The 26,347-nt window shown below is 40.9% G+C and overlaps 5 protein-coding genes and 1 pseudogene across 8 annotated transcripts; 3 read left to right on the top strand and 3 right to left on the bottom strand.

Annotated features, from left to right (window-relative positions):
- Positions 1-756: 756 nt before the first annotated feature.
- LOC106323724 (glutathione S-transferase T3-like) lies at positions 757-2,284 on the bottom strand. The gene is made up of 4 exons (XM_013761802.1): positions 2,199-2,284; positions 1,911-1,970; positions 1,135-1,522; positions 757-1,059 (listed from the first exon to the last, which is right to left on the bottom strand). The coding sequence occupies exons 1-4, from the start codon at positions 2,282-2,284 to the stop codon at positions 757-759; spliced, it is 837 nt and encodes a 278-aa protein (XP_013617256.1).
- A 2,364-nt stretch (positions 2,285-4,648) lies between these two features.
- On the bottom strand, positions 4,649-6,028 carry LOC106323722. The gene is made up of 2 exons (XM_013761801.1): positions 5,282-6,028; positions 4,649-5,227 (listed from the first exon to the last, which is right to left on the bottom strand). The coding sequence occupies exons 1-2, from the start codon at positions 6,026-6,028 to the stop codon at positions 4,649-4,651; spliced, it is 1,326 nt and encodes a 441-aa protein (XP_013617255.1).
- Positions 6,029-10,665: 4,637 nt separating this feature from the next.
- LOC106327900 (uridine-cytidine kinase C) lies at positions 10,666-14,325 on the top strand. Of its 4 annotated transcripts, none has more exons than XM_013766207.1 (12): positions 10,666-10,779; positions 11,099-11,463; positions 11,555-11,669; positions 11,902-12,097; positions 12,183-12,296; positions 12,398-12,571; positions 12,703-12,897; positions 12,977-13,099; positions 13,173-13,285; positions 13,369-13,531; positions 13,616-13,837; positions 13,968-14,325. In XM_013766207.1, the coding sequence occupies exons 2-12, from the start codon at positions 11,127-11,129 to the stop codon at positions 14,184-14,186; spliced, it is 1,971 nt and encodes a 656-aa protein (XP_013621661.1). In that variant the 5' UTR covers positions 10,666-10,779; positions 11,099-11,126; the 3' UTR covers positions 14,187-14,325. The 4 variants fall into 4 exon arrangements, with proteins under 4 accessions (XP_013621661.1, XP_013621662.1, XP_013621660.1 ...); XM_013766208.1 differs by having other exon boundaries at positions 10,666-10,783; positions 13,408-13,531; XM_013766206.1 differs by having other exon boundaries at positions 10,666-10,783.
- Positions 14,326-14,830: 505 nt separating this feature from the next.
- LOC106327769 (protein DENND6A) lies at positions 14,831-17,403 on the top strand. The gene is made up of 3 exons (XM_013766016.1): positions 14,831-16,734; positions 16,809-17,001; positions 17,108-17,403. Exons 1-3 carry the CDS (start codon positions 15,218-15,220, stop codon positions 17,270-17,272), a joined length of 1,875 nt encoding a protein of 624 aa, XP_013621470.1. The 5' UTR covers positions 14,831-15,217; the 3' UTR covers positions 17,273-17,403.
- Positions 17,404-17,913: 510 nt separating this feature from the next.
- Positions 17,914-22,515, top strand: LOC106323721 (annotated as a pseudogene).
- Positions 22,510-23,964, bottom strand: LOC106322661. The gene is made up of 3 exons (XM_013760756.1): positions 23,861-23,964; positions 23,106-23,664; positions 22,510-22,801 (listed from the first exon to the last, which is right to left on the bottom strand). Exons 2-3 carry the CDS (start codon positions 23,553-23,555, stop codon positions 22,625-22,627), a joined length of 627 nt encoding a protein of 208 aa, XP_013616210.1. The 5' UTR covers positions 23,556-23,664; positions 23,861-23,964; the 3' UTR covers positions 22,510-22,624.
- Between the last annotated feature and the right edge of the window lie 2,383 nt (positions 23,965-26,347).

Genomic DNA, 26,347 nt, shown 5'->3' with positions numbered 1-26,347 from the left:
ATTAAGAAGAACTTGTGAAGGAAGAAAGTGATTAAGTGTTTATAAAAGAGAAGTTTGAGAAAGTTTGTGATTAAAGAGAAGTTTGAGAAAGTAATTACACTTGAGATAACTTGAGAGAGATAGAAGGACTTGAGATGGCAGTTTGATATTGAGAGAGATAGAAGAAGTTTCATTTATACAACATTTGAAGACTTTTGTCCGTGATATACAAAATAATACAAGACTTGGCAGAGAGACATGTGATACAATAATACACAATAAAGTGTGTGTCCGTGACATGAGCTATGCTACGCTCCAAAGTTTCTATTGTCTTTTCCTTCACATGTGTGTCTGTGACTCACTGTCTCTCTTGTCTTTTCCTTCACATGTGCTATGCTACGCTCCAATGTTGGAATCACTCACGCTCCAATTCTCCAGTCTGCCAAGAAAGAAAGAACAATATAAACACGCGGAACAAAAACAACAAGAAGATTGACTCAAACCCAACACAAGCTCATATATTAAGAAGTTCATATATTAATAAGTTCATATAGCAAGAGCAATAAACACAACAGAACAAGATCATATATTAAGAAGTTACCAACATACAACAGAGGAACAACAACAAGAACAAGATCAACTAAAACAAACTCTTAAACGAACGCTTAAAACACGCGAAACAACAACAAGTTCAACTAACACAAACTCTTAAACCCATACTTCAACTAGTTAGACAATAACTCATCTATGAGCTTTTTCCTTAGAGCATTTTCGAACTCATCTAAGTTGCTTTGCAAGTAAGCGGTCAAGTATCCGCATTCTTGATAGCCTGTCCTTCGAGACCAAGTCTTTCTGTTTAATTTCCCACATAGTCTGAAACTGTGACAGCGTTTCCTTCCCCTCGACATTCTTCTTCTTCTTCCCTTTTGCTGCCTTAACATTCGGGGGACACTCCTCCTCAGTCATTGTTTCATGTGCGTGTGAAGTCTCAGACTGTGAACCCTCGTCTAACTTCCTCCTTTTAGCGCTTCCTTCATTTTTAGATGTAGCAATGGCACACCATTTTTGATCATTCCGAAGCTTTTTCCAAGCATGCTCAAGAATAAATTTTTTTCGGTGGTTGTTGAAGAAGATTTCATGAGCTCTGTTGAGAACATCATTCTCATTTTGCCCACTTGTCTTCTCTCTGGTTGCTGCTTCAAAAGCCCCACAGAACTTGTTGACTTGATCATTGATCTTGTGCCAACGCTGCTTGCAATGAGTTGATTCTCGGTGTTCAGTGGCTGCAACCTTGGGACTTGCCGCAAAGTAAGCGGCGATCCTATTCCAGAATGCCCCAGACCGTTGCTCATTTCCCACTACTGGATCCTTGCTTGTGTTAAGCCAGGAGCTGATGACCACCATATCTTCTACAGGCGTCCACATCCTGTGTTCCCTATGCTCTGCAGTAGTATCTTGAGGGCAACTTGAAGCTTCAGCTCCTTGACTCCCAAAGACAGGGACTTGCGATGAAGAGAATAGTTGGACACTATCTTCTACAAAACTAAAGACACCATGTTGACTCGTAAGGAGATCAACATAGTTAGTACTCTGCCGGTATGGATTGGAATCCATCCCCGAGAATGTCACAGAAAGATAGAAAGAAAATAAGAAGGAATATAAAACGGACAGAAAGATAGAAGGAAGAGAAGAAGAAGCTGAGACAGAAGAGAGAAAGAGAAGAACACTATCTTAAATAGATCAAACACTATATGTAGTTGACATCAACCTAACACATTTATCACACTTCAACCACGCTTTCTATCTAACCATCAACCTAGCCATTACACCTATTTATTACTAACACAACCATAATATATCACTAAGCAGAACATTAACTACCTAACTTGACATCAAGGCGCTCAATAAATTGGACAGACGTAGACATTTACCTGTATTGCCCTGCTTTGCACTCCTCTGCTTTGAGGTTCCTTTCTCTTGCACCGTGGATCCTTGAGATTGAAAACACACAAACAGAGAAACAGGAAGTCAGAGACTACTAACTTGATCAACAATGTATTTGAGAAACCCACACACACAAACAACAAGTCAGAACTTATACAAAACGATTTTATCAGTGACTTTTAAACATATCAAATTTGATCCATCCATACAACAAATCGATTTTGATCCATGAAATTTTTAAAAATTTTAAGAACATGAGACAACAAAAGCTTTACCTTCGATTCGAGGAGAGCCACTGTGAGAGAGCTCTGTCGCCACCGAGAGTCAGCTTCATCGCCATCGAGGAGAGCTTCATCGCCATCGAGGAGAGCACCGTCGCCGTAGAGGAGACCTCCCTCGCCACCGATACACCAAATCGAACCGAACAAACCAAAAAAAAAGAAGAAATTGCAGTTAGAACAAGTTGAACAGAGATCAATCACATGCATGAGACAAAGAATCGGATTACCTTTCGATTTGAGGCGAGCCACCGCGTGAAAGCTCCGACGCTGTCGAGGAGAACCACCGAGAGACAGATTCGACGAGAATCAACATGTAACAACCGATCATAACAACAAGAGGCTCAATCACATGCATAATCGATCAAATCGCCAAACATATCGCCTTCGTCGAGAGCTTGAGAGAGAGAGAGAGAGAGAGAGAGAGAGAGAGAGAGAGAGAGAGAAAGACAAGTTTGAGGCGCGTTTAACGTGTAACCGAACCTCCACCCTCTCGTTTGTTGACACGCGTCCACCAGGAGGCATTCCTTCACGAGACGACAAAACACACGTCTCTTGCGCTTTCTTCCTTTTTAATTTTCGTTTAATCAAAAAAAGGAAGAAACGGTTTTAATTAACCGCAATAAAGATGCTCTTATGACCCTAAACTAAAGAGAATCTCTCTCCTCTTCTTATTTCATTTTATTATTTTTCTTATTCTACTTTATGTATTTATTTACTTTTATCTCAAGTTCTAAAATATATTAAACAAAAATAAGTGTCATAATAAACTAAATATAAAATTTTCTATCTTTTAAGATCCATGTTCATATATATATATTATATATTAATGTGTAAACAAAATGTGGACGTGGACACCAAAACGTGGATAACAAAATTATAAATTAGTTGTGGACATGAATATCTTAACAGAATTATAAACTAGTTGTGGATATGGACAATATTCCTTCGATTCCATTCATCATCTTGGAATCTAAATTTAACTCTAATCAAAATTACATTCATCCACATCATGACAAAGCGCAAATGCTTAGATTAGAAATCTCTGACATGCAAGATCTATTACTCTCCGACAAAAGGTAACACTTCTTCGATTTTTCTCTCCGCTCATACTTACAATATCATTTCTTTCTCATCTTGATTGAAGTTTAATTGCAGATAATTTATCAATTGAGCTGAAGAAGTCAAATGTTTGTATTGGAGATAACAGAGTCCGTGTCCACGTTTTATGGTATAATTTTAGCAGCATGAGTCCATGTCCACATATTGTTGTATAGTTTTATGGAATCAGAAGAGAGAGTTTGTCCACGTTATCTACTATAAACACATTAACATCACAAATCCACACATTACTCATCACTCATCCACACATCACCCGTCCATAAATCATCCAACCACGCATCACTCGTCCACAAATCACTCATCCACAAGTGTCATTTCCATTAAAGGCAAAATTGTCTACAATCTGTTGCTGGCCCACAACAAAGTGTGTCATATGTAAGAAGTGTCTCTAGATGTAATAGAATGTCAAAAAGTGTCTGTTAGCGTAATCAACTCATAAAATAATAAAAAGTCTATAAAAGAATAATACACATCAGTAGCATTTAAAACTGCAAGTCCTACTTCTGAAAAGTGAAAACCATCATAAGCGTAGACCATGATTAACCCGGAGTTCTTAGAGTGGGATTCTTAGCGGAAGTTAAGAAACAGTTTCTTAACTTTTAACTAAAAATGCTAAGAACCGGTTCTTAAAGTCCTTATTTAAGAACCGGTTCTTTGCTTTTTTAGTTAAAAGTTAAGAAACAGTTTCTTAACTTCCGCTAAGAACTCCATCCTAAGAACCCCGGGTTAATCATCCTCACAAGTCAAAATCGGTTTAGCTCTCTCTATCTTTCTCCTCCGGTCGGTCTCGTCTTGTTTCTCCTCTCTCTCTTTCTCTCTCTCTTATTTCTCGCTTCTCTCTTCTTGAAAAGATGAGCCCCTCCTCTCCCACAATCAAAGTGACCAAACAGAAGGTTTACTACGGTGAAGTGCAATATGAAAAATTTAAAAAGAAGAAGAAGGAGAAAGAACCTTCCAAGAAGAGGGAGCAGAGGGAGAAAAGCAAGAACAAGGTGGCAATGGAAGTGAATCAAGAGGAAAAACGAAAGAAGAAAAAGATGAAGAAGATTAAGGTTTTTTTTCTTATGTTTTTAAGTTGCCTTGTAAATACTAGGTTAAGAAGATGTCTTTATCCATGTTGGTAAAAAAACAGAAAAATATTAAGGTGGTGTTTATGTGTTTGTGCTTTTAACTAGAAGAAGAATGGGATGTATATTATGCTTTTAGTTTTTTTTTTTTTTTTTTTTTTTTTTTTTTTTTTTTTTTTTGACATCGGAAATAAAACTTATACGAAACTAGTTAGCAGCCTCTTGGCCAGCGTCTAGAGCTAGCCAACTTGGTGCAAATCAGTTAACAAACGGTGAACCGAAAACGCGTGATCTTCCCCCTTTGGCTAGAGAGCCTGCACGGATGTTCGCAGATCTTGGAATGTATGCTATAGAGAACTCAATAAACTCAGCCGATAAAGCTTTGATCTCGTCTAATTCAGATGCCATTGACGGCCAATCTTCGTCATCCCTTATCAGCTTGATTAGTTGTTCACAATCAGATTCAAAACGTACCGCTCTAGTTCCATGCCTCATCACTTCCTGCATCGCCCACAGTAGCCCTTCGGCTTCGGCGTGGAGTGGGGATACGGCGACACTTAGTCCATGTGTTCCAAATAGAATCGGTATGTCGTCCTCCAGTAGTACAAAGCCCATCCCGTCTCTGTCTCTTTCGTTTATCCAAGATGCATCAGTTTGACATCTCCATCTAGCTGCGGGAAGCTCTTGTATACTAGTACTGTGTCTTGCTCTTCGTTGTTCATCCCTCTCACCCTCCGTGTCTTCGGATATTCTATGCGCTAGTGTCCAGCTCTCTGCTTCTTTAACCGCGAGATGCAGTGAGTCCAACGGCGTAATATCCTTGTCTTTGAAGATCTTCTAGTTACTCGCTTTCCAGATATACCAAGCGATCCATGGGAATGCGGCCAGTACCTCTGACCTCACTCCAGTTTCTTTAGCACGAAATAATAAGAAGTCTATGTTTGAGTATAGAGAGTTACTCGGGAACAGCCCCGGAGAAGACGGTATATCAGATAGAGCCCAACATTGTAGGGCCGGTGGGCACTCAAACATTGTGTGATTGATGGATTCGTTTTCATCACCGCATCGAACACATATACTTTCATTGGCACAATGTCTCTCTTTAAGTTGCTTTGCCATCGCTAGGTATCCTGTTATAACTTGCCATAGAAAGTGTTTAAGTTTTCGTGGGGCTTTGAGCTTCCATATTGCTTTCTTCAGTTCTGTTGTACTAGGCTCCGTTACCACGTTCGGGCTGGCCGCAGAATGGAGCTCGTGGGCTATTTTGTAGCCTGATCGCACCGAGTATACTCCGGACTTCGTAAAATCCCAGGAGTAACTATCATATCGTCCTGTACGGCTCACCCGGAGTGATGTAACCCTGGGGATATCCTCCGCGGTGATGACTGCGTTTAGTATCTCTAGATTCCAAGACTGATTCTGAGCATCAATGAGATGATGAACGCGGAAGTCTTCATCTCGGACATTGTCAATACAAAGTGGTGCTCTCGATGGTTGCGTTGGGAGCCAGGGCTCCTCCCATACTTTCGTTGTATGTCCATTCCCTATCTTCTTCCGGAGACCCTTATGAAGAACTTCTTTTGAGGCTAATAAGCTTCGCCATCCATAGGATGGGTTGTTTTCTTTCTGCACTTTCATCGGGTTTGTGTGTCTGTAATATGTACCTTTTAGAACTCGAGCTAAGAGAGAGTGAGGGTAATTTTGTTCACAAGATGATCTTGTAGCTTACGTTGCACAAGCTCATAGGCCGGAATTCAGACATTGATCTTGGCCTCTCCGTCTTTGGTATCAGACAAATATTAGTCTGATTGATCCTCTCATCAAGTTCCCCCGAAGCAAAGAAGGCTTTCACCATATGGACGATATCCTTTTCGACAAAGTTCCAAAATCGTTGATAGAAAAGGCTTGTCATTCCATCAGGTCCAGGGGCTTTGTCCGGGTTGATTGCGAAGACGGCTTCCTTTATCTCCGCTTCTGTTGGTTCCCTCATAAGAGCTATGTTCATATCCGAAGTGACCCTCGCGGTAGTAAACCGTAGGGGCTCTTCCCTGTCGTTCGGCGCAGAGGCTGTGAACAAGTTAGTGAAGTACTCCGTGGCCAGGCTCTCTATGCCTTCCTCTGTCTCGACCCAGTTTCCAAATGAATCCAGGAGTTTTCTGATCCGGTTGCGAGCTCTCCGTTGCTTTGTCCTAGCATGAAAAAACTTAGTATTTCTATCTCCTTCTCGAAGCCAGATTGTACGGCTTTTCTGCTTCCAAAAAAGTTCTTCTTCTCTATATGCTTCGCAGAGCTTCCATTTTAACTCGAGTTCTTCTTCAGTGGACATGCTGTTGCTATTTTGAGCTCTGTCTAGCTCCAGTTTGAGCTTTTCGATCAGTTTCTGGTTGTGCGTAGGGTTTCTTTTTTTCCATCTCGAAATGGCTCTCCTGCATCGACCGATCCTTTCATGAAAGCTTCCCGATTCCAGGTGCTCTTCATGCCCCCCCAGCCTTGTTTCACCGTATCTGTGAAGCCCTCTTTCCCCAGCCACCTCTTATCAAATTTAAACCCTTTTCGCCCTGTAGATTCTCTCGATTTTATTCTCACTAGAACAGGACGATGGTCGGATCCCCATCGTAGTAGGTACTCCACATCAATGTGGGAAAAAGCTTGGTGCCAATCTTCATTTCCAAGAGCTCGATCCAAGCGACATTGCACCCTCCCTGATCTCCTCCTCCCAGCCCAAGAGAAAAAATTCCCCAAGAATGGGAAATCAATCATACCACATGCTGAGATCATATTTTTAAAGGGTAAAAAGGACGACTCCGGCCGCTTCCTGCCTCCTTTTTTCTCTGAGTTACTCGTGATCTCATTGAAATCTCCTACCATAAGACAAGGCCCCGATCTTTGAAGGCTGATTCTCATGAGTCTCTCCCATACGGCTTCGCGGTATTCAACTACCAGATCACCATACACAAAGGTAATAAACACTTTGTGTCCTTCTATCTTGGCTTCTATGTCAATCATTCGTTCATTAGAGAATTCAACCTTCACCTCAGAATCATTCATATAAAACAAAGCAAGTCCACCGCTTAGCCCCAATGGCTCCACGGTGAACAAATTATCATAACCAAATTCAAACTTAAAATCTTGCAGAAAATTAAAATTGTTTTTTGTTTCAGAAAGAAAAAGAAAACGAGGATGAAAACAGCGGTGCAACTCTCGAAGGTGTTGCTTTGTCAGGTACGCACCAGCCCCCTGACAGTGCCATGCAATTGCATTCATCGAGAACTGGGTGGTTTCTGGGACACCACCGAACCTAGAGTAGCCACTGTTTTTCTGCCTCTCATCGCAGATGGATACACCTCATGACGAGGGACCTTTTGAGCAGTAGATGCCGTCTCCCGAGCAGGCTTCATCACCTTTGATTTTGGAGAAAAACGTCCACGACTGGCTAGCTTCCTAGAAGCTGAAGCACCTTTGAGATCTGGGCTACGAGCTCCCCTTTTCTTTCCTAGAGTTGAGGTCTGTTGAGCACTTGCCTTGTTCTTCGGATCCTGTTTAACTTGTTCCACAGTCTCTCGTTCCTCCACAATCTCTCCTTTCTCCACTTCATGGTTGGCTGTCTTCTTTCCTATAGCCATTTGTGTTTTAGTACACTGTCGCTCTGGAGAGAGTTGTGAGATAGCTTCTATCCGGCCATCCTCCATCTCATCGTCTCTGGTATGCTCCTTCAGTAACTCCATCTCATCTAAGAGATCGTCTTGATTGACCATGTCTTCTGTCATATCCAGGTCAGCAAGGTCAGCGAGCTTAGCGTATTCATCGATCTCGTTTTCCAGCTCTCTATCCTCTTTCTCCCTCTCTGTTTCTTTTTCCTTCTCTGTTTCTTGATCAAATCCATGTGTTAATCCGCGCTTCAAACCATTGTCTCGGGTATCTATCGGCGGTTCCTTATCAACGCTCATGTTCGTATCGACCTCATTCTCTCTCTCTTTGCCAGTGTCATCTAGACTGATATTAGTCTGTTTATCTCTTACAGGATCATAAACTTCAGTGTTACTCCTTCTGCTGGCTGTTTTTTCAGCGTCATCACTTTCTGAGAGCTGTGTTAAGTTCACAGGGTTATCATCCTTTTTCAAAAGGCCACGGGGTGCCCCTGTTTCCCTATGCCTATTAACTGGTCTCCATGCTAGAGTCCCCGATGGTGGGGAACGTGAGTTCCGTACCCTAGCGTGAGCATAGGAGCTTTGTCTTCGGGGATTATCCGAGATGGTTCTCTGAGAATCGGGGGATCTCCTGCTCCTAGAGCTCGTATTTGTTTGATTCCAGGGCCTCGCAGGTTGTTTATCGTATTTGTCCCCCTGTGGTCTTTTTGGTCTCCACTCGGACGAGGAAGCAGTATCTCTAGTTCTCTCTTTTGATATAGCTCCTGAGCTGTGTTGATATGGATGTATTTATCCCGATTCCGGGGAAGCTCAGAGTATTGACCAGAATCAAGCCTGTTCCATACGTTCTTTGAGTGAACCTCACGTCTCTCCTTAAGTTGTTTGCGAAGGTCATGGTCGTTCTCCTCTTCTCTGCGGCTTTCCCTACGGAATTTTGGGAACCCTTGATATGTCGGTCTTGTTTCTCCTCCCCTACTCTCGTGTCTGTAGGAGTCAATGTATGCTCCTGAGGTTTGGCGTTGGGGAATGGAGAAGGCTTCTTTCGTCGCTCTTTCTTCCTTCTCTTTTTGCTCAATTCTCGCCAGGCGGTTCCTCGCTCTTTGATCTTCATTAAGCTCCGGACAAGTGCCCTCCTCATGAGATAGTCGCTTACAGGAATAGCAGTGCCGGTATAGATCTTCGTATTGGATTGTTACTTTCACTACATCGCCTGCAAATCCTATCTTACAATCAAATTTCAGAGGAAGATCTCCATTCACAAAGACTCTCACCCGACTTCCTTCCACATCCGCTTTGTCGAAGACACCCAGTGCCTTACCCACGCTTTCATAGGTTTCCTGTTTTTTGTAATGGATCGGAACTCCTGAAACCACTGCCCAGAATGGCAGAGAGCTCGGGAAGTCCTCCTTGATTGTCGGGGTCGATCTCTCTAGGGAGAAGCTCCACTTATTGAAGTGGCAAGGTCGTTTTTCCAAAACTTTGATCAGGTCCTCCTCTCTATCAAAATCGAAGTGAAACTTATTGTTCCCAAGATTCGTTCCTCTAACCCGACCCTCAACATCCCAGATCCGGCGCTTGGGCATGTGTTTGAGCAGAGCCTCCACACTTCTTCCATCAGCATGAAACATCCTACCACTTAGGGTTTGTTTGAACTTTGCAATCAGATCAGAGTTATCAAACGCAGGAACCCTAATGATCTTTTCCTCATTTTCTTTTAGTCGGCGTCTGGTTTGCCCATCGTTATCCTCTCTTGCACGGGATCCAAACTGGCGGTTCATGCTGTCGAAATAGCCAAAGAGCCTTGATAGTCAAGCAACAGAAAACACACCAAGGGGGTGGAAAACTAGTATAAAACCAAACTGGATACGCTGTATGCAATACAGGACACCGTAGAAGAGAGAGGCGTGTCTATTAGTCTCCCTCTCGTCGCCTTCTGCTTGTACATCACGTCTTCACAGATCCGAAAATCGCCAGAGTCGTCGCCAAAACCCTAGGCAAGAGGCTAGGTTAAGTATGCTTTTAGTTTTAATGAAGATATTTTTATTTACCTAATAGTTTTTGGTGAAGTGAAAGTTGTTTCATAATCGTATAAGTGTATAACAAGCCTGCTCTCATTCCGTATGAAAGAAACATCACGAGAACCTCAGTGTCAGAACACAAGACACCAACTCCGAAATGAACAGTTCTGAAAATGGAAAACTTTACAATGATTTATGCTATATTTCACATCAGCCAAGTAACAAATCACACACTCACACAGAAAGCAAAGATCGGAAGAGAAACCTCTTTCTATATGTGTGACTATCTCCACCGGTGTGAATGGAGTTCATCGGAAATATCTTAGACAGTACCGACGTGGTTCGACAGAACAAGCAACATAAAAGCTCAATACAAGCATGTTCTTATCCCGGTTCATTTGAATTAGAGCCGAAATAGAAACCGATGTTTGGTTTATTTTTAAATTCAGTTTCCGGTTAATAACGATTTAAATCAGTAGTATACTAGTATGTAATGAATTTTCGGTTCGGTCTAATTTTCATAAACCACCTGAACTAAATAAAACCGGATAAAATTCAATTTGAAACAGCTGGTATGATTGGTTTACTGTTTGATCTCTCTACTCTAGTGATTTCTCGTCTTCCATCTGACTCTCATTGACTGCCACGAAAATATCTTCAACCCTTATTCTTCCCATCTCTTTCGAGCTCCGGTGAAGCGTTCTCCGATTCGATTCTCCTTCCGGTAGGTAAAGACTGAAACGATTATCTAGTGATTCTCGTTTTATATCGTCTCTATTGTTGTTTTGATTATTTCGGTTACGATCAGATTCAAAACGTTATCCTCTGAGTATTTATTTAAATTATTCTTCTTGATCGCACGGGCAAAGTGTTATCGATCATAAGATTGAAGCTCAGATCTCTGAATAAGTAGATTCGCATGTGAATCATTGATGAATCGTGATCGATCTCTTGATCCGAGTAGACTTTTGGTAACTGCAAATATATAGTGAATGTGAAACTGAGTACCGTTGATGATATTTTCTGTAATTTGTGCCTTGCAGATTATCTTCTTCATTGGGGCTACTTGCAATGGTGCTTGAGAGCTCCGTTGCTCTGTCACCACGACGGAGGCTCGGGTTGTTGCGTGATCAGGTTCAGCTTATCAAGAGAAAAGACTCTGGAAGATACGAGATCGTTCCTATTGAGGATCCGTTGTCTTTTGAGAAGGGCTTCTACGCTGTGATTCGCGCTTGCCAGCTGTTGGCTCAGAAGAACGATGGGCTCATCTTGGTTGGGTTAGCTGGTCCTTCTGGAGCTGGGAAGACTGTGTTTACGGAGAAGATTCTTAACTTTATGCCTAGTATTGCTATAATAAATATGGATAATTACAATGATGGTACTCGTGTGATCGATGGGAACTTTGATGGTATGCTAACAAACTAACTTGTTGTGGCTTGGTTTAGTTGTTTCTTTGTTAGGGTTTTGTGAAATCTTTGCTTTTCTTTTTTTTGTTGTAGACCCGCGTTTGACTGACTATGATACTCTTCTTGATAATCTACATGGCTTAAAGGATGGAAAATCTGTTCAGGTTCCTATATATGACTTCAAATCGAGCTCAAGAATTGGTTATAGGTATTGGTTTTCTCATTTGACACAGTTGAAAAAGTTCTTGATAGACTGCATTATAGTTGAGAAAGTGTATTATACTAACGTTTTCATTCCTCCCTCTTATTATTACTCCTCATTACATCTTTTAGTGATATACACAAAATGATTGATATATTAGTGGTTTCTGAACAACTGTTAGTTGATAAGAGCTACACATCTGCCATGACTTATCTACTTGTTTTGTTCTTTTGTGTAGAACGCTTGAGGTGCCTAGCTCTCGCATTGTTATCCTTGAAGGCATATACGCTTTGAGCGAGAAGCTACGGCCTTTTCTAGATCTTCGTGTCTCTGTCACTGGTGGAGTGCATTTTGATCTTGTCAAGCGTGTTTTGCGGGACATTCAACGTGCTGGCCAGGAACCTGAAGAAATCATTCATCAAATATCTGAGACGGTTTTCATACTAATCCTTTGCTCTCGTCTTTGCTGTCTGGAGTCATTTCAGATATGAATAAAACATGAAATGATGCTTATGCCAGGTTTATCCTATGTACAAGGCGTTTATTGAACCAGACCTGAAGACAGCTCATATCAAGATCCAAAACAAGTTTAACCCCTTCAGTGGCTTTCAGAACCCAACTTATATTCTAAAGGTTACAACATTTATATTGTTAAAACGTGTATATTGTGGCGCTCTTATATTATAGCAGCAAATTTTTTCCTGGTTGGAGTGATTTTTGTTATCTTATTGTAGTCAACAAAGGCTGTAACACCAGAACAAATGAAGGCAGTTCTGTCTGAGGATTTCAAGGAACGCACAGAGGAAACTTACGACATCTATCTGCTACCGCCAGGCGAGGATCCTGAAGCGTGCCAATCATACCTCAGAATGAGGAACCGGGATGGAAAATACAATCTCATGTTTGAGGTTTGTTTAATACTTGTTCAGACTAGTGTTCTTATGTACAAAGGCCATATTAGATTAAGAACAGATAGGCAGATACATTCTAATCTCATATCGATAGAATGAATGCTTACCGTTCAATGTATTGCTTTCAGGAGTGGGTTACAGATCGTCCATTTATTATATCACCCAGAATAACTTTTGAAGTCAGTGTTCGCCTTCTTGGAGGATTAATGGCATTGGGTTATACTATTGCAACAATCTTGAAAAGAAAAAGTCATATCTTTGATGATGAGAAGGTTATTGTGAAGACTGATTGGTTGGAACAACTGAACCGGACATACGTTCAGGTACTATCTGCTTCTCTTTTTCTCTTTAAAAGTTTATACTGACTTTAAGGTGGTCTTTTTGTCCATTTCTGTTATGAAGGTACAAGGTAGAGACCGTTCCTTCGTCGAAAATGTGGCCAACGAACTCGGATTGGAAGGTTCATATTGTCCACATACATATATTGAACAGATACAGCTGGAGAGGCTTGTGAATGATGTTATGGTATGAGTTGTGATTTATTTGATTGTGTCATGATGGTAGTTTGATACGCTCGGGCGTTTTGGTCATGTTTCAGGCTTTGCCAGATGACTTGAAGACAAAACTCAGCTTAGATGATGATACAGTTTCTAGCCCTAAAGAAGCCCTCTCAAGAGCGTCTGCTGATAGTAGAATGAAATACCTTCACGGGTATCCTCTATTCCTTCTCCTTGATTGGCTTATTTTGAGAAAGTGACGGGATCTAAGAATAAAGACAATATATGTTACATCAGGGAATCATCTGACTTGTGTATTGATGCACGTTTTAACAGCGGTGTGTCAAAGTCATACACAAATCAAAGACACAAAGTCTTGCCTAACTTGACAAGGCTTGCTGTTAACAACAGAATGTTAGATGCCAGAGCCCCTGCTTCACCAGCCACTCTTCCAAATCAGGTAAAGTAGTGGCCTCTCTGTTTTTGCCGTGAGATCATAAGTTTAGCTTACAATTAGTATAACCGAACATATGATGTTCTGTAGGGTGTTATAACTCAGCTGTCAGATCAAATATCAACACTGAACGAGAGGATGGATGACTTCACATCCCGCATAGAAGAGTTGAACTCCAAGATTCCGAACAGGATAGCTGCATCAGGTAGTCAACACAACTTGGCTTTACCAATGGAAAATGGTAATGGGTCCCTCTTATCACTGTCCTCATCCCAATCTCAGCTTGTAAGGGAATCTCCTCTGATGGAAGAGGTATGTTTTGAAACTCACATTCTTGAATTTATTCTTGAATTGCATCCTCAGAAGCTTAGAGATAGCTTTAGACTCAAAAGAACCTAAAAGTAATTAATTTTTTTTTTTTTACTATTATTATTGTGGACAGGTTATACTGGTTGCTCGTGGGCAACGTCAGATAATGCATCAAATGGACACACTGAGCAATCTCCTTAGGGAGTATGTTGGAGAAAGGTCTCGCATAGAGAGACTAGACAGCAACAGAACAAACAGCACAACACAGAACCTCGAAGCATCCACTTTACCTGTTCTTCTTGCTTTGGCCGTTGGCTGTCTCGGAGTTTTTGCCTACAGTCGTCTCAAGTAGTTGCTCGTTGGTTACTACACTGTTATAAAAACCCAGGGCCTGTGAAAACTAGTGGCAATGATGTAAATAACACAGTTTGGGATACAAACTGGATAAATCAGTCCTGACAATTGCCTCGAATAAGTGACTGATTCGTATATATTCCTGTTCAGATAAAAAAAAATCTCAATACATGGAACAAAATAGAGTCTACGATGAGACATGAGAGTAAAGAACAACTTGGTATCATTATGAAATAATACACAGTAAAAGCAAGCTTATTAACATCTTAAACAACAACCAAATAGTGGCAGCTTAATGGTAAAATATTAAGGCATTGTGTAAACTCATTTGAGAACAAAATTGTTACGATTTGACTAATCTGAATCTGACTTTCGGCTCATGCAGTTTACATGGTAAATCCAGCAACAAAGGTTTTGGCTATCTCTGTATTATTCTAAATTCAGATTAGAGAATATGGTATCCAGTCTACTCGCAGCCAGAACCGACCAGATCAGACATGAAAAACATCTTCAGCAACATGATCATAGTATGTCTTGTATCTAGGCGTAAAGTATAGGGTAACATTTTTAAGAAGTAAGAAATAAAGAGGACCTATTGTGCAATTTAAAGAAAGATAGAACAACTCCAAACATCGTCCATCAAATCATCATCGTCTTCATCGTTTATCTCCGTTCCGATGATTCTCATTCTTCAGATCGAAACGCCAAAACTCAAACTTAATTTCAATTCATCACATTGCAAGCCATCGTCTCCTCTTCCTCCTCTCAGAAAACCTTAATCTCTTCCACAGTTTCGCACGCCCCTCAGAACCTTCCCTGTTCTTGTATTCAATCAAAGAAAAGCCTTCGAAGCTGCTAAAACGTCTGGTATTGATCTGATCTAACATCTCAAGCTGAAAATTGGGAATCAATTCCACACAGGGATAGTGTTTAGTGAAGCAAACCCAACCCGAATCTGAATCCCCTTCATTGCGCAAGTATGAGCGGTGATAACGATGAAGATCACATAAACTCTTGATTAACTTTGAGATGAGTCGCTCTCCATCCTTCTCCGTGAAGCCCGAGCTAACCATCAAACCCGATCTCGCCTCTTTATCACGATGGGTGCACTCCTTCTGCATAATGAGATTCGATCTCGAACAAGGCCAGATCCTAGAAGAATCCTACCCGCCAAACCGCCTCTCCCAAGAAGAAGAGATCGAAGTCTCATTCAACTCCTTCCCCGACTCCGTCTCCCAGAAACAACACAACCGCTCCAGCATCCACGACTGCATCTTCTTCTTCCGCTTCCGCAGGCCAAACGGTGATAATAACAACAGGTACTTGTACGGTTACGTGTTCAACAGGCAGAGACACGACGAGAGGCTGAAACGAGGAGGCGAGCAGAAGTCCGTTGTGATACTCTCCCACGCGCCTTACTCTAGCGTCTTTCGACCCTTGCTTCAAATCATCGGTCCTTTGTATTTCGACGTGGGGAACAAAGCTATTGAACACGTCGCTGGTTTCGTCTCTTTATGGCCTCCCCCTGTGCCTGGGATGCTCATGGAGCTTCCCATTGGTAACGCCACGCTCAGGGTCAACTTGCCTCCTCCTCATAGCCTTCCTTTGGAGAATAACGGCGTGTTGTATGAAGAGTCTGCTTCCTCCATGGCTCCTTTGCTTCCTACCAATCAGTCTGTTCCTCAGGGTCTGTTCCATGACGCGGATCTGTTTGGGGTTTACAGGGGTCTGTTGTTGCAGCTTTGGACTCTGTGGGAGTTGTTATTGATCGGGGAGCCTATACTCATCATAGCGCCGACTCCTCCGCAGTGTTCGGAGGCGGTTGCTTGTCTTGTGAGTCTTGTTGCGCCGTTGTTTTGCAGCGTTGACTTCAGACCTTATTTCACTATACATGATCCTGGCTTTGCTAGACTAAACTCGCTCCGGGAAGGAGATGCTTTCCCTCCTATGGTTTTGGGTGTTACTAATCTCTTTTTCCTCAAAGCGCTTCGGAACATGCCGCATGTTGTCTCTGTTGGAACACCTTCTCTGAACTCAAACCGTGTCCCGTTTTCAAGTAGGTCTTCTGCTGGGAGATTACCCGGTGGTAAGTCTTCTGAAGGGTTAGGTGTTCAGCAGCTTTCCTTGAGAAGATTCTCTCCTACAAACTTGCTAAATGCGGTGAAGCTTAGAAGAGATGGACCGTTGTGTCTTATGACGGAGCACAAGGAAGCTGTCTGGACGAGTTACGCTGCGATAACGAAGCCGGATACTTCGGTTTTGAATAGGCTTGTTGATGCTGGGATGTCTCCTAGGGTTGAGGAATCGATGTCTGTTGTCAATAATGAGATTCTGCGACGGCATTTCTTGGAGTTGACTACAAACTTCTTGGCTCCTTTTGGTCCTTATTTTCAGGTTAACGCTCCTTCTGATGGATCTTCCCCTTATGTCACCCCTCCTCCGCTTCCGTCCTTTAGTGCTGATGAGTTTCTTTCTAACTTGTCCGCGAGAGGTGTGGGGAAGTTTTTGTCTAAACGCATGAAATCAAACTGGCCTGACTTGTATAGGTATATTTACTGTCTTCTCCAACATCATTTTGAGTTTGAGAATCTTTGGTTACTAATAAACTATTTGTTTCCAGGCGGTTTCTACAAGGGCCTAATTTTGTCCCATGGTTCCAAAGACGGCGTGCTGTAGCTGAGCAAGAACAACGTAGATTGTGGAAGGTGGCTAGAATGAGGACCGATATGCGGCTGATTACATCTCAGATGAATGAATTGGAAGCTGTGGATTCCTTTGATGCCATTGAAAAGTACATTAATGAGGAAGTCAAGGTATGTTTATCTTCTATGCTATATATCTGTGATGATAGACATGAACCTGTCCCCTCTGGAGCTGAACCCAACACTTGTGTAACATATTGAAAAAATTCTTTTGCAGTTGAGGGAATCAGGAGGAGGCAGTGCAGATTCAGAAGCAAGTTTTGAGAAACTGAAGAAGGATTTACAGGCGGTGTTCAGTGTACTACCAAGGGACATGCAAGAACTTTTGCTTTCAAATCCACAAAGAGCATCACTTCTTCAAGATCCATCAGAGCTCCAATGATTCATCTTTTTTTTTTTTTTTCATCACTAGAAGAATTCTGGTTTCGTTCTCGTATGTTCTGTTTCATTCTTTTTAACTATGTGAAAAGAAAATTCTTCATCTTCTCTAATTGTTTCTTAGTTTCTTTTTCACGTAACTCATGAAACTTGAGAATCAACTAACATTGGATTCACTGATCACTGCACTATTTTCTCTAAGAGAAGTTCTTCTAGGTCAAAGAAACCAAATATCTTATAGGTCCTTTAGATATGTCATTGTCAGTGTAAATTAAACATGATTGTGTTGTTTCTCTTTAGAGTTCACAACATCGGCTATATTATATTGCTCAAAAATGCATCTGTCACAATAAGTTGATTTCATCAAGAGAGGAACTAAAAACCTAAAACTGAGGGACCCAAAAATTTAAATAAAAAGGTTTTCGCCGTTGCGGGCTCAAAAATGCATCTGTCACAAGAAGTTGATTTCATCAAGAGAGGAACTAAAAACCTAAAACTGAGGGACCCAAAAATTTAAATAAAAAGGTTTTTGCCGTTGCGGGAATCGAACCCGGGTTACCCTTTGACAGGCGGGAATACTTACCACTATATTACAACGACTTTGTTGTTTGTTCCTGTTATTGTTTTTATGAAATGTTTGTATTAATGATTCCTCAGACTCCTTTGGTGAGCGAGAAGCATAATTTATGAATGAAGTCGAAACACCAGACAAACAAGGCACAAACATGAAGAAATCAAGTGTTGCAACCAAATAAACACACATCATGTGTGCAATAACAACACATATCCACAGTCACACAGACCAAACCAATTGATTCCGACCTTTAATACTAAAGAAACCACCACTTTCTTTCAAACAAAGAAGAAAGAAACTTACTCTCCAAGAAAAAAAATGTCTTCTTCTTATATATATATTAAGAGCTCAGAAAGGCAATCACATCCGAATAATCAGAGGAATGGTCTTCTTCTTATATTCTATGTATTACATCTTAATCTTCATGTCTCCAATCTACAACTGGTTCTCGCTCAAGTTCCAGCTACATGTGCCTCCATGCTTCTTTCCTTGGCTCCATGTGGTCCATTCGTGCAAGGCTTTGTCCAGCTTCCAGCTCAGCCCTGTTGTAACGGCTTAAACCAAACATTTAGCCAACAACCGACCTGTCTCTGTCTCTTACTCAACAATACCTCTACTGTTTCCCCTGCTTTTCCAATTAATCAAACTCTTGCTCTACAACTGGCTCCACTTTGCAACATTCCAGCCAATTCATCGTTTTGCTCCTCCCCTAGTATGTGAATTTCTTTGCAAAGTTAATAAAAATTAGATTAATGTCTTGAAATAACATTATTGATAATAAAGCCATTGCTACGGCAATGAAAAGATCAAAAAAGTTCAAGTTTGATAAAAGATGGCTGGATAATGAGGAGCTACGGTAAGTTATCCTTGCGGGATGGAAATCTTCCGATCTTCCTCCCAATGCAACGATTATGGAACATATTTCCAGTTGCAGAAAGGTCTTGAGTGAATGGCGGAAACAACATAATGTCAACTCGGCGAAATTAGTGGATGAGCTTAAAGAAAAAGTGGAGGGCTTATATGCAGATGATAATGCCACAACTGGGGAAATTGCAGCAGCTTTGAAGGAATTCTCTGATGCTCTTAAAGCTGAAGAAATGTTATGGAAACAGAAAAGTCGGGTGTTCTGGCTGAGAGAAGGAGATAGAAACACAAAAAAAATTCATGCCTTGACAAAGCAAAGAAGAGCAAGAAATAAGATTACACGGCTCTTAGATGAGAATAGAAATATTGTTGAGGATGAAGAAGGACTAGTAGCCATTGCTACTAGCTAATTTAGATAGATCTTTGAATCATCAAATCCAGAGGACATTGAAGAGGCGCTAGTTCAAGTTCCTACCACGATCACTGGTGCAATGAATGTCAATCTTATCGCCCCGGTCACTGAATGGGAGGTCAAATTAGCGTTTTTTGCTATGCATCCAAAATTTTTGGGATATAGTAAAGGAGGATTTAAAACTCTTATGGTTAATAAATTCCTTTTTGAGGGGACAATGGCGAGTGGACTGAATGATAAAAATATATGCCTCATCCCGAAAACAACAAAGCCTAATGCAATGACTCAGTTCAGACCCATTAGCTTGTGCAACGTCAGCTACAAGATAATCTCTAAGGTCTTATGCTAGAGATTAAAGAAAGTGTTACCATGCCTGATATCAGAAACCCAGTCAGCCTTTGTTGCTGGGAGACAGATCTCAGACAATATTATGATCGTACAATAGATGTTCCACGCTCTGAGAACTAAACCAAGTGGGCGCAATAAAAGGATGGCCATCAAAACTGACATGAGCAAAGCATATTATAGGAAGTAATGGTCTTTTATTGAAGCTGTCATGCGCAAGATGGGTTTCTCAGAAATTTGGATCGCCTGGATAATGCGAAGCATTACGTCGGTGAAATATATCGTCCTCATGAATGGAGGGCCAAGAGGAAATATTGTTCCAGGTAGAGGTCTACGTCAAGGAGATCTTTTGTCTCCTTTCATTTTTATTCTATGCACGGAAGTGCTCGCTAGCCTTCTCAATCATGCAGAGAGCCAAGGGAAGATAACAGGGATGCGTGTTACACGCGCGTGTCCATCGGTGTCCCACCTTCTTTTTGCTGATGATAGCATTTTCTTCCGTAAGGCGGAGCCCCGTGAATGTGAAGAAGTAATGAAAGTAGTCAGGAAGTATGGTAAATCTTCAGGCCAATGTATCAACTTTGATAAATCGTCCTTACTCTTTGGTAAGCGGATTAATGCAACAAGTAGACAAGAGATTAAAGATGTGCTGGGAATTCAAAACGAAGGTGGAATGGGTACTTATCTAGGGATCCCGGAAGACATAAGTGGCTCTAAGTGCAAACTTTTTGCGTTTCTAAAGGATAAGCTGATGCATAGAGTGAATGGATGGACAGGTAGATGGCTCTCAAAAGGAGGAAAGGAAGTGTTGATTAAATCCATTCTGCTAGCTCTTCCGACATACGCAATGTCTACTTTCCTGCTCCCATTGGAGATATGTGAAAACCTTGCAAGTGCCATTGCTAAATTCTGGTGGAGTTCAAATCCACCAAAAAGAAGAATACACTGGGCGAAATGGGAGAAAGTCTGTTTACCAAGGGAAGAGGGTGGGATTGGTTTTCGTATGATCCATGAGTTCAATTTGGCATTATTGGCAAAACAATTATGGAGACTAGTTCAATTTCCAGACTCTTTGGTGGCCCGGGTTTTTAGGGGAATATACTATAGGATGAGATCACCACTCAGAGTAATCTCTGCTAGTAGCCCATCGTACGTGTGGTCTAGCATTAGTGCTGCGCGAAAGTTGCTTTTAACGGGAATCAGACAGAAGATACATTCAGGCTATGAAGTCAAGGTGTGGGAGGATCCATGGATTCCAACGACCCCTGCGAGACCAGCTCTCCCTATAGCGCAAATAATGCATCCTAATATGAGAGTTAGTGACTTCATTAATCCGGAAACGAAAGAGTGGGATGTTGGTCTTTTGGAGAATTATGTCAATCCAGAGGACATACCACTTATAAGGAGTTTGGCCACAAGTTCAGCACATCGTCGCGATACATTCTGTTGGAATTACACAAGGAATGACCAATACACGGTTAAATCTTGATATTAGGTGGCTCAGAATGTGTTAAAGATAGAGGGGGAGAAGGAAGTTCTAGAACCGAGTATCACAAAGCTTCAAGCCTTCGCTTGGAAGATAAAAGCACCTTCGAAGATATGTCATCTTATATGGCAGCTTAACTGGCCATGTGGCAGTAACGAAGAATTTAGCAAGACGCAATATGAGATATGATAACTACTGCCCAAGATGTGGAGAGCTACAAGAATCTGTAACCCATGCTATATTCGAGTGTCCGCCAGCTCTACAAGTCTGGACCTTATCATCAACTGCGTCAAGCCCAGGTTTATTTCCAGTACCAAGCATTTACGCAAATATGGATTACCTATTCTGGAGAAAAAAAAACAGCATTATCGAGCCGGAACAGGACATGGATCCTTATCCCTGGATAATTTGTTACATTTGGAAGGTTAGGAATGACAAACTTTTCAGGGAGATAGACAGAGATCCTTTGGAGCTAGTTCGACATGCAAAGAGTGAATGTCAAGCCTGGTTTAATGCGAACGAAGTGGTACAACTTGTGGTACAAGAAGTCATTCCTGAGGAGCCCCAAGTCATAAGCTTGGGTAATATTTGCTTGCTAGAAGGATCTTGGACAGCCTCAGCTCAGTATAGTGGATGTGGATGGGTCTGGTGAGACAGTGGAAGAAACATTCAATTGTTGGGGACAAGAAATTTCAATCGACGTGAATCAGTTTTGCATTCGGAAGTAGAAGCTCTGCGATGGGCAATGGAGAACATGCTTCAACACTCAACTTGCCAGAACTTTGGGACAGACTGCAAGGAGCGGATAGCAATGATAAAGGATCCTCATGCCTGGCCTAGCTTTGCGACAGAATTGGAAAGGATAGAGACGCTGCTGATTTGCTTTCCGGATTTCAACATCATTCATGTTCCACGAGCGTGCAATTATGTTTATATGTCCACTATGTTGGAGATGCTAAAAAAACTGACATCTCACGAGTGTTTTTCTTCTGGTTTAGGATATAAAAATCGCATTTAGAAAACAAGAGTTCCGGGAGTCACTACTTTTCAAAGGTTAAAAGATTACACATTGTCGAAAAAAAAAAAAAAAAAAAAGATAAAAAAAAATAACATTATTGATAATAAGAGTAGAGGCGCCTGGTAATTCCACCTCAGTTGCTCCACCACCTTCAAGCTCAACCGGTTCTCAAGTTTCCACAGGTGCAAAGAACAACTCTAGTGTCAAGGGTAAGCCACTTTCCCTAAAAAAATCATCTAAACCAAAACATAAAAAAAGTTTACATCTCAACAAGAATTGTTAATTTGTTACTAATTTCATTCAACTTCATCAGCAACCCCCGTGGCACAAGTGGCACCAAGACCCACTAGCTTTCTGGGGCTAGGTTATGGTCTAAGATCCTCTGGCTCCAAGTCTGAGATTCAGCTAATTATCCTTCGCAGCAACCCTACCCGGGACTCTCCTCATCTGAATCTGTCTGAATATTAACTACCATCTCGGTTTAGCTACATTCACATGTATTTCTTTATGTTTACAGTTCTTGAAATGAAAATCAAGAAACATAACAATGAACAACAACAATCTTTGTTTAATAATCATTTTTTCTTTGATTCTGTAACATTATAAACACAAGAAGTTCATGATATTTCAAACACATCTAAACCACAGAACTTAAAACTATTCCAAACTAGGCGCCACTTCTGTCGGATTAGACTCGAACACATCTTCAGAGTTCGAACCCTCTGCTTCATCGAGAAGGTCACGAGACTCCATCGCCTCCTTATACACTGGCGTCTCCTTGAAATCCGTCGCACCTTCGTTGTACGTCCCCGCCGCAATTCCCCCGGAGATTAACTGTTACACGATCAAAACCATCAAACACATGTAACAGTATTAGAGAGATCAAAATTGTCTGATTGGTTTAGTGTAAACCGTGTATTGAACCGGTTCTTGTAAACCCTCTGTATATATAAACAGAGTAACAGACTCTGTAACCGAACAACAGAACTAAGAAACAATTTAACTCATTTTTAGAGAGTAAAAAAACTAAGAAACAACAAAGGAAGATGAAGAACCGGTTAAATACACGGTTTACACTAAACCGATCATGCAATTTGATCAAACTCTAATAAAAAGAAGTTGATCGAGTGAAACTTACCGCAAAGAGGATCCCGAAAGCCCATAGGTATTGAACGAAGAAGCCTAGACCATCCCATTGAGGACCTTCGAATGGATCCGGTTCAAGCCCAGGAAGATCCTTAACCGAAATCTTGGGCGCGTCTTTTGGATCGCCTCTGAAACGAGTGTTCACGGCAAACCTATCTTCGTCATCGTCGGAGATGTCGATCTGAGACGGCGGGTTCTCTTCGTAAAGACCGTTGCTTTCTTCCGGCTGTTCTTTGGTTGTTGTCGGGACGAGGGTCCGACGCTTCTTGCTGTCGAACCGACCGGTTTGGGTGGAGGGCTTTTTGGCGGCGGAGACTATGTGAAGACGGGCTCTCGATGGGTAATGGAGTCTGGAGGTGGAGAAGGGATTACGAGAAGAGTCTGTGAGGTCTATGGAGCGGAAGCTAGCTCCTCCGCCACCGGTGCTCACCGTGAGAGCCATTTCTTTTTGTTGTGTGGATATGTGAGAGAGTGAAGCGAAGAAGATAAGGCTTTTTATTTGACTTGACCCGACCCGACCCAACCCGATTCAGTTTGACCCGCTTCTTGCCCTATTAATAAATTATCGAAGTTATATTCACAAATTCCATATACCGCAAAACTAAACATCAAATTCAGATCACACAAAAGAGAATTATACTACAACAGCTTGGTATATAATAGATGCAGCCATGCAGATTTTATATTAGCAAGGATATATAACATAATTTGAATTTGATCTGATTAACAAGTAACAAAAACACTCACAGGAGGAAGTCACTGTTAAGCTATAGTTGATGTCGGACGTGTGTTGTTGCTTCACCACCAATTGCAAGCTGTAGTTCTTCCTGGCTCCATTTATTGGTTTGTAATGAACTGAATAGGAAACTATATGAAAACAAAATTTAAAAGAAAATAGCTGCTGCAACGAGAAAGTGATAATGCCAAAACCGTGTCACACGCTTTGTAATCTTAAACTTGTGGTTCAAGAATTTGCTTTTCAAAAGGATATATTTCTAATATATATATAGGTCTATAGATTAATGCATGTTACGTTTTCAGTTAACATGGTAACTTAAAGAATATTTGAGTAAATTTAATTTACATATCTAATGCATGACTATATCTTAGATTTATGCTAAAATTATTCAGGAGACCTACAAAAATGGTGAGGAAGTTTAAGTAATTGAAAGTGAAAGACACTTGATCTAGTATAAAAGTTTCATGGACGACTCTTTTTTTACTATCAGTTAAGTTAGAATTGAAAATATATGTAGACTCACATAGTCTAAAGATCAAACACATGTAAATAATAAAAAAGAACGGATATAAATATTAGTTTGAAGTTAATTATAGTTTCATATACTTTAAAAAAAATATATAACAAAGGTATATATATACTTTTGATTTATCACAAAAAAATTTGAGAACACCTATTATATGTGTAAACTATAGGAAATAAAAAATTAATTGTATCTTTATGGAATTTTAATTTATGTTATTAAAGAAAACTATACAAATCATGTTTAATTAATCTTTTTGAGCCATGAATGTTTCATAGGCCGGGTCGGGTCAGATTGAAACCATATACTATTGAGCATTTCATGCATCTTTCTTTTGCAACTCTGTTCATCTAGGCTCCAAAAGTTGATCCGCAAGTGGCTCCACAACCTCAGCAGTCTCATCAATCTATCCCGCCAAAGCCAGCCATTTAATCTCATATGTCATCTGGTTTCGGATTACAAGAGCCAGTAGCTACAAGACGCAACCTCCTCAGCATCATTCTCAACAAATTTTTTTTATTGGTATTCTTTGGTTTCCATCATTGTGATTTATGTTTTTGACTAGCTACAGCTCGTTAATTGAACCAATCTATAGTCAGGTTCCCGCAGGGACAGCTACATCTGCCTAGTCAACTACCATATCTTACATTTTAGGCGATATGTTCTATGGTTTTTGCTGATTGGCTATGCAATTATGTTGATTTGTCTCTTGTGCTTTCTCCTATATGGAAATTCCAGCAATAATCTTCTCATTGTGTTCATTGTCATCTAATTTACGTTGAAATCAGTTTTTTTGCTTAAAACAATAGGCAACCTAAATGGAAATTGTGCAGGTTTTAGTAATGCTTTTATGAATCTCACTGCTTATGATCTGGTCTTCTGTTTCAGGTTGGAAGTCAGTTTCGTGGAGAATACAATAATAACCCATTAGGAGGTCCGATGGCTACAGAGGTCCTTCTTGGATGGCTGGCCAATCAGAGCGCTCAAACATTACTCATCTCCCAAGCTTAGGACCTGTCCCTTCACCAAGCCAGGTTGGACCTGGAAGTGGCCTTCCACCTCGCCCTCAACCGGTAATATACCTTCCCATATTGCTACTAAATGACGCAGGCATTCTGAGCCCCTGAAATCAAATCTGTTTTAACGTTCCTTTTCTAGTAGACGCTGTAGTTGCGTCCTTGTCCCAAATTCTAAATGACCTTTTATGATCACAGAGCAAAGATACTTGTGTTCTTTTTGTTGATGATGGCGTATTTATTATTTGGGTAGATATCTGCAGAGATGGAGAAGGCACTGATTGCTTCAACATGTGATAAGTCTGACCCCAGAGCAGATTAATTTGCTGCCACCAGAACAGAGAAATCAAGTCCTTCAGCTCATCTTACCAAAAAAAGTCCTTCAGCTCCAAGAGATTCTCCGACAGTGAAGCTCGTTGATACAATCGCTTGGTCTCCAACTCTCCATGTTATAACTTAGAAGGTTTTGGGTTTGAATGTATGGTATGTGTCAAGTTTGACATAATTTGTACAAAAAGAAGTAATTATATATATTTTTAAGTTCAGCGAATCACTGACACATGATACTTTGGTCATATTCCCTGGAGAAAAAGTGTTTTCTTTCACTTGATTTTGTTTTGTTCTGTGACAAATTTCTTCTGGCTCTTAAAGTTTCCCAGTCTTGTTTACAGATTTTCAGGCTTTCAAGTTTTAATATTCTCGCCTCAGGTTGTGAGATAACAAAAAACAAAAAAAACTCTTATTTCACATCATGTGTAATAATTAACATAAAAATATTATTAATTAGAAAATGTGTATGGACGTATGCAGGGCCGGCTTATTAGGGGGACAAGCAGTGCGACCGCTCCGGACCCAAGCCCCGTATCCTCCCGTATAATATTAACTAAAAAGCCCAATTTTTTTATAAATCTATATTTTATATATAAAAAATTATAAATATAATAAATAAAATTGAA

Source organism: Brassica oleracea, chromosome C2, assembly GCF_000695525.1.
Source record: "Brassica oleracea var. oleracea cultivar TO1000 chromosome C2, BOL, whole genome shotgun sequence".
Lineage (NCBI taxonomy): Eukaryota > Viridiplantae > Streptophyta > Magnoliopsida > Brassicales > Brassicaceae > Brassica > Brassica oleracea.
The sequence above is the reverse complement of the archived record's forward strand: the minus strand, read 5'-3'. Positions and strand labels throughout refer to the sequence as shown.